The 10,181-nt window shown below is 36.0% G+C and overlaps 1 protein-coding gene across 1 annotated transcript in view; it reads left to right on the forward strand.

Annotated features, from left to right (window-relative positions):
- The first annotated feature begins 881 nt into the window (after positions 1–881).
- Positions 882–10,181, forward strand: part of LOC137975032 (bicaudal D-related protein homolog) — a 23,350-nt gene continuing 14,050 nt past the window's right edge. Inside the window, exons 1-3 of the mRNA XM_068822063.1 lie at positions 882–1,361; positions 1,529–1,744; positions 8,867–8,989. Of these exons, the coding sequence (XP_068678164.1) occupies positions 978–1,361; positions 1,529–1,744; positions 8,867–8,989 (723 nt within the window). The 5' untranslated portion in view covers positions 882–977. The remainder of the gene's footprint in view (positions 1,362–1,528; positions 1,745–8,866; positions 8,990–10,181) is intronic.

Below are 10,181 nucleotides of genomic sequence, written 5' to 3' on the forward strand. Positions count from 1 at the left end.
ACCTTTCACATTTTTACAATACTCTAACTTCAAGCAGAATATAAATCGAACTGACAGTCGGGTGCAGTCGGTAATCGCAAGGCAATGGGTTCGAATCTTCTTCAAGCCTGAATTTTTTTTTCAAGCTGCTTCCTTATCTGTGATGGTCTTTCTTCGAAAGTGTTAACTTCTTACGTAGAGAAAAAGTCAACGAAACGTGCCATTCCAATCAAGATTATTTGATTATTTGTTTTGAATAATTTCAGTTTCAGTTTTCATTACCTTTCTACGCGCTATTCTAACTGATGTTGTTAAATTTTAAAGATTCTGTTCTCTTTTTCCGTTAGCCTTAATTTTCCTTTACCTCACCGAGCGGTATAAAACAGCACTTTGAACAAAAAAAAAATACTGATTCGAACAAATACTTTAAAGGTAAACTCCCAAATATGATGAGATCAAAGTTCGAGACAAAAGGACATAAAAAAAGGAACGTATTTTTTGGGGGAAACCTATTGGGATCATTGTCGGCAAATGATTTAAGTCCCCTACGAATATTTAACCTTCAAGAATATTTTAGACGTTAATTTCCAGTGACGAGGCAAGCAAAATTGATAAGCTAAAATCGCACGTCTCGTTTAGTTTTGTTTGCAATCCGACAACTGGGATAGTCATCAGCACAGCTTTAGCGATCTCACGATTAGCGAAACTCGCGGAATTGGCAAACAAACTTACGTACTGATATTGCGTGTTTTCCTCTTGCTGTCATACCCGAAAAGAGTTTCTTTTTTTTCCACTTTTTTGATTGGCTACCAATGCGGAAAACGTACGCTGGGCCAACCAGTGAGAAGTCGTCCTGCATTATAAATTCGCTCAAATTTGCATTTTGGTGAAGTGGAAAATTAGAGGACATATCGCACGCTAGTTCAAACAATGGCAAGTTTCATGCAAATTGAATATTGTTTCTACGTAAAACATTACGTCTTTTCTTCTTTTGGGTCATGTGCGACTGCCTATTGATGCGTGGAAGTTATGGCGGTCGATTGGAAGCTAAGCAAATGAAGTTCCCTACGCGTGCTGTTTATACTTTGGACATGAACGACTATGACATTGGAGTTGAGAATTTTCACGGTGAGCAAGACCTCGAGGGAGGAGGTTGTGATTACGAGCGAGATTTCTGCAACGGAATAAGCGACGAAGGGAAATCTTTGACGGACGATAGAGATGGACTTGAAGGGGATGATGATGACATCTATCGACAACTAGCTCAGAAAGAAAAAGACCTTTTGTTGGCAGCAGAGCTGGGGAAAGCTTTACTTGAAAAAAACGAAGAACTTAATCGGAATCATGAGCTTTTACAAGAAGAGTATTCCCAGGTTGTTGAGGTACGAAGTTTTCCGTTTCATTTCAACGTCGTCGCTTTTTTTACGCGCGAGTGAACTTGTTTTGTAACAGAGCGGGTTGTCAATGAGATTTCTTGAATGTCTCAGTTGGCTAAAATCTTATCACCAGCAAAATTTGAATCGCAGACCAATTTTTTTCCTTTGTATAGGAATTGGAACAGGACAAGTATGAGCTGAAATTAAAAGTAGAACGCTTGCAGGATGGGAACGATTCTCGTGTTCATGAACTTCAAGCGGATTTAATAGCATTGCGAAATGAACTGAAAACACTGCAGACAAACTCGGAAACGGACAACCAAAATAAACGAGAAACAGTTGCTGGTCTTACAGAAGAGAACGAGCAACTTCATTCGGACTTGCAAAAGGTAAGGGTTTTTTATTATTAATGTTTTGACATTAGGGGAGTGGAAGATTGGAGTGAAGGAGGCTAAATTTATTTTTATTTTGAATCAGGAATGCATCCAAGTAGGTAACTTGGTTATAATTTTGAATGCACATGGAAATGTCGTGCTTTTTCACCGGAAATCTTACGTGTAAATAATCGTTGTCTATTTTAGATGGATTAACTTAGAAACTGTCCTTGAAACCCGATACGGCCTGAATCTTAAAGAACTCGATACAAGTCAAAGGAAGTTGGATGATTTCAGCAGACTCGATAATTATGAGCAAGAAGCTGTTGTTTAAAGGAAGAAAAGAAAGCGAATTGTTCAGCCAGTGTTTCGGGAAACACGTTTGCTTCATGAAAGAATCGTTCTCGGCAAAAACTTAAATACATTCTATAAATACCACAAATTGGATTGTCGCCAATTCGAGTCTCCAACAATCCATCAAAGTGCAATCGAACCTACAACATAATGACCGGTCATTCGATGACACATCTACATGACACATCTACATGGAGAGAGAAATTTAAATTAATGCTGATTCATGGCCTCGGAGGAGATCTTTCATGACGGCTGATAAATTTCGCGCGCTCTCACACTCGTCGTTTTCTGTGGTAGTAAAAAAATTGGTCTCCGCTCGACCAGTCTTTGATATCAGGGCTTCCCATACGCGATTTGTCGCAGTTCGCAAATTCGTAATCAACTAATACCACAAAGAAATCTTTGCAGATCAATATTTTTCACTCCGACCATTGCAAAACATCTCAAAAATTCAGGTAGGCGTAATATGAATTCATGAAATTTATTGAACTGAAGTGTACAAAAAAGAAGCAATTAAAGTTGTTGATTTTATGTCGTCTGTGTACATTGCATCAGGAGTGCGCGTGCCCAAGGCTTTTGATGTCCGAGGGTTTTACAAATAAGAGGTTGGGATTAATTTTAAACAGGGAATTTTTTGTCGAGCCCATGGAGTATCTGAAGAGTTATCATAAACTTTATTAGATTGTTTATTACACAAAAACGATCTTTTGTAAAGTTCTGGCGGAATGTTCAGATGTAAATGATCCCACAGCGATATTTGTTGTGAAGTAGGAACTTCGTTCTAGATTTTGAATGAACAGTCCGACGGGCCAATACATGTACAGGAATATTACATCGAATATGAACGCTTCGCTTCGCTTCGCGTTAGCCGTGATTTGTATCATGGTGGGCATAAAATGAAGAAATAAAGAACAGTATTGAGGCATTCTAAGAGGGGGACCGCGTGGTTTTGATTAAGACTCTGATGTGAGTTTTCAAGCAGCTGTGATGTTAATTTGTCCTGAACTACGTTGGGTCAATATGGGTGAAACACGCTGCTAAATTAATTATCGGTACAACTCGTGCATCTTTGTCAAAGTATTCTGAGGCCCTCAACGGACATTTTTTTTAATTTCACGTGCATCACACTTAAAAAAATGTTGGTATTTTTCTTCTGATACAAATATTCTAGTTGCAAATGTTTTTGTTAACTAAAGAGCAATCTATCAAGATGCCTTTTATCTTTTCTCATCCAAATTGACGGTAGTGTGTCTAACATATACCTAGGAGCAGTCGTTTATCATTTTTGTTGTGCAGTTCTGTTAAAGAAAGGCCAGAATTCATCAACCTTTTTCAGTGATGGCAAAATGAAGCTCAATGTATGTTTTCACAACTTTCTGTTCTCAATCAAAAATCCAAGCACAGGTATATTCTGAACTTGTTCTAAATATTTCACAGCGACAAACATTTCCTCTTAAAATAATGTAAAGAGAAAGAGTAATTTATGATAAAGTGAGTTTTCATTTGCTAATAAGAAATAATTGAGCGTCTTCCTGAAGAACAATGCCCCAGCGGGATCACGCTTGGCTCATTGTGTGCATATCGTGGATATGTCACGTATTGTAGCGTCATGTTTTTGGGAAAACTTGAGATAAATGATCAAATTAACTTGCTTCCTTAGCATGACTATTTATTATTCATGTGTTTGAAAAAGAGTTAATTCGATTATTTTTACAACTGATGGGGTAAATCGAAGCTGCGTTTGACATGAGAAATTGAGGAAGTAGTAAGAACAGCCATTTCCGTTGCACGGAGCTTTGCAACCATGGCGTACTTCTAAAGAACAATAAGTTACAAATAATTTATTGTGAAACTTGGTTTTTTTCCTAAACTGTTTCTTTTCTGTAAAGTACAGTACTTATTTACTCTTCTGTTACTTTGCACTTTGCTTTGAAAAGATAGGAAGTCAAAAGAGTTACCATGATTTTTTTTCACTTTCAGAATTTTAAAAGTTTCTAATTCTAAGTGTCACTGTGCAATTGCAATGGGAAGCCAAAGCCAATTGCCCATACAGCTCTCGTAAGGGAAAAGAGGTTGCAAGAAGTGCTATTACTGTATATAATCATGAATACAATGAGACAATGACAATGAATTTGATGGCCAAAATTAACATAAAAAGAAATGTTTTTCTGACTAGCCTACCAAAACGACCATGACAATAGGCAGCTGTATTCACTGGCTAGGACACTCCTTTACGAAGAACAAATAGTGCAGTGTGAAAGTAAACTACTTATGGTGTGATCCGTTTTTCCGTACATGGATAACAGCATAAAAAACGGATTGGATGGGATGACAATTTTCAGCATAAAAGACTTGTAAACATGAAATAAATGATTCAACATCTTGTCAAAAACATTAAGAATTTCTCTTTTTGGTGATAGCTTTCATGCTTACTTTCCCCCAAAGGTCCAGATTCCGAATAATTTTGCAATTTTTTCAAGTCATCTTTGCCTGTAAAGTGTTAGCTTACAAAATAGTTTCAGCTGTGCAGTCAAGTAATGTATTAATTTTCGTTCAATTTTGCAAAACTTGATCGAATTAGAAATGTGACCGTGGCTACAGGTTCAAACTGTTGATAGAACTAACTTACAACTGCTTGACCTAACCTTTATTACAAGCAATTACCTGATGGAAAGCGTTTTTTTAAAATACGTAGAGCTATGCACTCTTTGAACAATTATGAAAGCTGGAACAGTTGATTTCCTTGCCACCCTAACAAGCCTTTGTGCAACACTGTCTAAAATTTCACATGTGCAAATTTTGCTGTTTCGATTTTCTAACTTTTTTTATCTAAAGGCACACAATGAATGTTACATGACAAAAAAGTGGCCTAGTCAATGAACAAAGATTAAGATAAGAGCCTTGTTATTTTTATAATTAATTTTTCCCAGCTCATAAAATGTGGTTTTCCTTTTGAATGAATAAACTTCATTGGCTATACTCAATTACTTGTAAACCCAATAGTTTAAGTTGCAGTGTTAAAGTGATGTTTGTTTTCTAAAGACAGAGAATTGGATGAAGTTTATTTGTTCGTTATAGTTTTTTGTTGTCCTCAAGAAGTATGACTTAAGTTAACTCTGCCATAATTTCAGTATCGAGGTGTATCTCCACTATTTTATGGCAATCTGGCACATACTGAAATAACTCTAACACCTTCAAGAACCTCTCCTGCCTTTTTGGTCCTTATATCCAAATCCTGTTAATAAACAATAAAACTAAATTTTAGTTTCTTGGGAAATTTTAGTTGATCAATAGACTAAGTGTTTGCACGGTTACCTTTTCTACTTATAGTTGTTGCTGAGTCGTTAAGCTCCACTGTTTGGAATAGACGATTGAAAAGCATCTTCAGTTGGTTGTTGATGAAACTCTATGGTTTAATAATGTTTACAATTTTCTAACTTTCACTACTTAAAGGACAAACAAGAATTATCATTATTTTTTATTACTGGTACTGATAGCTATGACCTTGAAAACTAGTTCATCTTCACTACTAAGTAAACCAATATAAAGAAAACTGATGTTTTCTTCTGTTTGCTTGTTAGGCTTATTTTGGGAATGATAAATCAACACTGTTGCCTTGGCAAAATGTTTTTCCTGTTATTCAACACAATGCATCTTTTTTCTCAAAACTAAATATTTAAATTATGAGAAATTTGTTTTTCACGTGAAAATGGTTTTGATCGACAGATCACTAACACTAGCCCTTTGATTATCACGAAAAAAGCTCCTGGGCCATTTTGAGACCATAAAAAACTCACAACATTGAAAAAATGGTCATTTTTTTAGAGTTTTGTTTTTATTACACAAAAGGAAAATTTGCGTCAAGACAGATGCTTCTTACAAACCCAGCAAAACATTTTTCAAAGGGTTTAATAATACACACTCCTTTAAGTTGTAACTTGTGGCAAAAAAAAAAAAAAAAACAGAGCTAAATTAGTGCTGTAGCCTTGAAAAATATTCCAACAATAGGCAATAAGTCAAACAATGAGATCTACCCCCAAGAGATTTGTTTCACATTTAAATTCCAGCATGTATGACTATATTACCTAGAGATGTTAAAAAATGGCCACCAAGAAGCTGACCTGGAACAAATATTTGTGTTTTCTTTCATTTGTCGCTTTTAATATTGATTTTATTTTAACTACTAATGATATAAGTTCCACACACAATACCTTGAGATGTCTAAGGTTCCCCCAGGGTGATATAAAGTTGGCTTAACTGTCTTTAGAAAATGAAAGTCTTACTCATATCTAAGCTAATATTTTATTGAAAAAAATTTTGATTTTGAGTTTGAACAATCAGAAAATGTGCACATGCACAGTTGTGGCTGTATTGTAAAAATGTATGACCAATAGTCTGCAAGAATTATGCCAGAATCCAAGTATTTTATTTTCATCAATAATGCATTGAAGGTGGCCAACCTTAATTTCAAGGAGGAGGGATTTTCAACATTTTATTCATCATACTTCACGGCGGAGATACGGGCCTGGATAATTGCAAAGTGAAGACACTAAACTTGATATTGTAAATACTTTCTACAGAAAACAAGTTAAAAACAAAATGAAAAATGGTTTAACATCCAAAGAATTTAATGGAAAGTGAATCAATAGCTAACCTAATTAAAGCATTTTTTTTCTTCTCCTATAGGTGTTCTAAAATTCATTGATTGCCAAATTATAATATTATATTTTTATTTATGTCTTGTGGCTACTAAAATAAAACCCTTGCCAATATTTCAAACTAAGTTTTTAGTTCTTATATTAATTAACAGCTCTAAATGTCAAGTATCTTGTTCAAAATACGGTTAAGTTTAATGCAGCATCTTTACACTTGATGCAGTGATTGCTGACATAGAGAAATCACCAAGATAAACAAAAGATGCATGACAATATCAATGGCAGCACTACAATATAACATACAGTGCTGTATTGTGGTTTTGATTATTCTTGTACCAACAATTAAATATGTTATGGCTCAAACTTTGCCCAGGTTCAGCTATATTTAAACAGAGAAACTTGTTTCCCATGGTCCTGCATTCAACCTGATAACCATTATGGAACAATAAAACATAACAATAATAATAAATTGCAACACTTTGAAAATTTTAAACCACAAAATAAATTTTAAACGGTAATGTTTACATTTTGGTGACCAAAGGAGGTAAAACAGAATATAAATAGAAGTTATTTTGAGTATCGATTGTTAAGTACCAGTAATACTTATGACCACAATATATCGATCATGACAATTCTCAAATACTTCAACATAATTTCATTATAATGATATGGAATTTATATGGTGAATTGCCTGAGTGTACAAAATATTCAATGTGCATTACAAGGTGCTGTGTGGGACTTTCGTTAAACAATGCAATGATGATGTATTTTGAAGCCACACAGTTTAGTACAATCTGAAATTTATTTTGTAGTCACGAAATCAACATGGATTTGTATGTGCCTTCAGAAAACAACGAGTGATGCACTCAGCTGTTTACCATATCCCCTCTGGTTTGTGGCTTCTTTATCATCCCACAAAGTTATTTAAAAGCCTTTTTAATACAAGAAGCTAATAGACTATGATTCTTCTGTGGAAAGATTCAACATTCAACAATTATTGGATGAGGTTGAGCATGATATCGATATTTCTCAAGGCCAAAGTTTGTGTTATCTTCCGAAGCCAAAGGCTGAGATGGATAACAGTCTAACTGAGGCCTTGATAATTATCGCCATCATGTGAAAACCGAATCCAATAAATAATTGTTTTATTATGCATATTCCTGAGCTGCACTTGTAAAGACAAGAGGACTGACTCATCCATTTCCTTGCATGAGCGGCAAATCAAAGAATGTTTCTGCGGTTGGCAGAGTCTTAACTTTCCTCTTCTCTGCTGGTTAGTGTGTTAGGTGACATCACTTCTGCATGCATAAAACTATTGTCTGTAGGTATGACGTCAATTCCACATATATAAAATCTATTGTCTGTAGGTATGATGTAAGAGAAACAGAGCAAGCAAGAATTAGCTGCGTGCTTATAGCCAATCAAAATTGAGCTGGTGACACCAATGTATAATAATAATTTTTAGAAGTTCTTGCAAAAGCAGCACTTTCTCTTTTGGCCAAGACAGAGCTGTCAAGTCTTAAAGTTTCCAAAGAGTGAGATGCTTGCTGGAGATTGCACGAAAGGAGCAAGTGTCCTGTCCTTTGATCTTCTGGGGGAGGTGCCAAAAAAATGTAGGGGGTTGCGGGGGCATGCTCCCCTGGAAAGTTTTAAATTTGCACTTCTCAAATCGCTGGAAATGCACCATTGAGTCCGCCATGTTGGTTTTTTCATGCTGCTTGCTAATTAAGAGAGCCCATGTTATTATGGCCAGCCTGAGCTAATGTATCGGCCTACACTTCATATATTAATGGGTGAAAGTCCTGAAGAAACAAGAAAATTGGTCACACACGAACAGATTGTTCAGTGCCAGTGAAGGAAAGAATTCGGAATTCATGAGCACTTCTGAAAGCTCAAAGGTAGAGTTACCTACCAAAAGAATGCCAATGCATGAGAAATGCCCCTGTCGGCGTGAGAGCGTGAGATTGCATTGAAATGCGTAAGACTTGAGAGCTCTGCGAAGAGTTGGTCTGACTTAAAGGTGACCCACATCCCACCACACTGTACTCCTCAACTGATGCACTTCTGGCTGAGAAAACCAGTGTAAAAACGTCTTTTGATAGAAATTGTTCATCATGCATTGTTTTAGGTCAAGGCTGAGAATGAAAGCCTCAGAAGAGATCATAGTCTTCTCAGGAAGCAACTTAGTAGGAAAATTAGCATCGATGATGATAGACTGTCAGAAATGGAAATTGATGAGCTCTGGGAAAAGGTAAACTCTAAGCTTATATGATCGTCAACCTTATATGCATATTCAATGAACATATTATTTTGGGGCCAGTTGCTCAAAGCCTGGTTAGAGCTAACCTTTGGTTAAGAGCTATCAAAACCTATAGGTTTCCATGGTAATTAACGTTGGTAACCATTTTTCGAGCAACCTAGGCCTGGTCTTCACTAGTAACATATGAGCACAAGCAGCATGCAAAGACATATTATTAAACTTTTTAACATAAAAATTTGGTTCTGTCAAACAAGTTGAAAACTGTAAATGAACAAGTGTAATAATTAAGATTCATTTTGTAATGTGACATTTTGAGCATTTGTCCTTTGTCACACTTTAAATGCAAGATTTCATAAATCTTTCTTACAGTGATTAATTTCCCCTTTATCAACTTGTTTTATAAGAACAAATTTTTCATGTTTCATTACCCACCAAGGCAGCACCAAAGTTTCTTATGAAAAAAAAAAACCCATTTACGCCAAAATTGTCTTTAAATGAAAAAATACCTATCACATAACTGATCAGAAATGCTACTGAGTTTGCATAAATTGCTTATGCTTATCCTTGCATTGCTAGTGAGGATCAGGCTATAGAGAATGGTATATAATGTGGAATTGCACTGTAGTTTTGTGCCTCCTCATGAAATACTGGGCTTTGTGGCATTTGAGCTGGTGACCTTTGAAATGCAATCGTGCAATAACCTGCACGACTGTTCTTTACCTTGAAACCATATAAATCTGCCTTATTCAATGAGAGCAGTAGCTTCCCACTGATTCTAGTGACTTATAAATGCAGGTTGAGTTGGTTGGCTTTTTTCCAGTTTGTTCAATTTTCTCGGTGGGTCTAATCTGCAGGTCACAGGTCGCAAGTCGTGGGTTGCAGGTCATTGTTTCACCAATACAGAAAGTATCCTAAACATTCATAAAAGATAGCCTTAGGCCTAAAAACTTTTGTTTAGGCCTACTTAGGCCTTAAAGGTTAGCTTTTAAGAATGTTTAGGATACTTTCTGTATTGGTGAAACAATGACCTGCAACCCGCGACCTGCGACCTGCGACCTGCAAATTAGACCAGCCGCATTTTTCTCCATGTTGTTTAGTGTTGCCCCTCTGCTGAAAAACCAATATTATCAAATTTGAAGCAGAATGATTCAGACCACCTCTGCTTATTCTTATTTCACTTAAT

Source organism: Montipora foliosa, chromosome 11 (genome assembly GCF_036669935.1).
Source record: "Montipora foliosa isolate CH-2021 chromosome 11, ASM3666993v2, whole genome shotgun sequence".
Classification (NCBI taxonomy): domain Eukaryota; kingdom Metazoa; phylum Cnidaria; class Anthozoa; order Scleractinia; family Acroporidae; genus Montipora; species Montipora foliosa.